Consider the following 860-nt stretch of genomic DNA (forward strand, 5'->3'; position numbering starts at 1 on the left):
GAGTCTCTGAATACAAAACCAGAAGCCATATCCATCTTGCTTTGACCCTTCCTTCCCAACCACCCCAGCAGCAAAAGAAGAAACTTTGCCAGGCATTTCCTCTCCTTGCTGCTTGCCTGGGAGGAGATGAGGTTGCTAGCAAAGGTGAGACAAGCCTCCTTGTCTCGCTGGAGGGAGTCGTTTCTACCTGGACACATCTGCAAAGTCACACATCTCCTCGCTGATGCCTAGGCCATCTCCCTGACAGTCCCCGTGAGCTCAGTGGGTAAATAGGAGGGGGTAGGTTCACCCAGCGAGAGCCGGGTGCAGAGGGAGGCACCCAGCTGCTGGTCCACTCCAGCTCCTGCCCATCTCTCCCCAGCTCTCGAGGTGCCCCATCAGGCTCTGCGGGGTCCCTGGCGCCGGATCCCTCGTCGCCCCCACCTCACACAATGCCGTTGCGTGTGGGGTGAGTCCGTACCCGGTAGATGATGACGGCGGTGGCTGGGCAGAGCACCAGGGCTGTCATGATGAGGATGGTGGCCAGGATGATCAAGACGATGACCCAGACGTCCAGGATATGCTTGGGGAGGGCAGCAGGACCTGCGGGCTCAGGGAGGTCCATCCTGCAAGGGAGAGGCAGGGGGGGGGGGGGGGAGAGCCCCCCCGCCCCCCCATAGCCAGAACCCCCACATCGTTCTGAGCCCCCCGCTGCGCTCTCCAGGGAGCCCCTGCAGCCACAGTCAGCCTGGGTCTCAGGCTCCTTGGAAAGCGAAGGGTAAAGGCTCCTTCAAGAAGCTCCAGGATTTATAGCATGCTTTGATGCAGTTGGATAAAAGCCCAGGGAAAAACTTCCCTGTTAATTGCTGCTGTTATTAAAG

At 59.3% G+C, this 860-nt stretch overlaps 1 protein-coding gene across 1 annotated transcript; it reads right to left on the reverse strand.

The window, feature by feature from the left end:
* Positions 1-424: 424 nt before the first annotated feature.
* On the reverse strand, positions 425-604 carry SMIM3 (small integral membrane protein 3). The gene has a single exon (XM_009866402.1). The coding sequence runs from the start codon at positions 602-604 to the stop codon at positions 425-427; it is 180 nt and encodes a 59-aa protein (XP_009864704.1).
* Positions 605-860: the final 256 nt, after the last annotated feature.

The sequence above is a fragment of the Apaloderma vittatum genome, unplaced genomic scaffold (genome assembly GCF_000703405.1).
Source record: "Apaloderma vittatum isolate BGI_N311 unplaced genomic scaffold, ASM70340v1 scaffold34513, whole genome shotgun sequence".
Taxonomy (NCBI): domain Eukaryota; kingdom Metazoa; phylum Chordata; class Aves; order Trogoniformes; family Trogonidae; genus Apaloderma; species Apaloderma vittatum.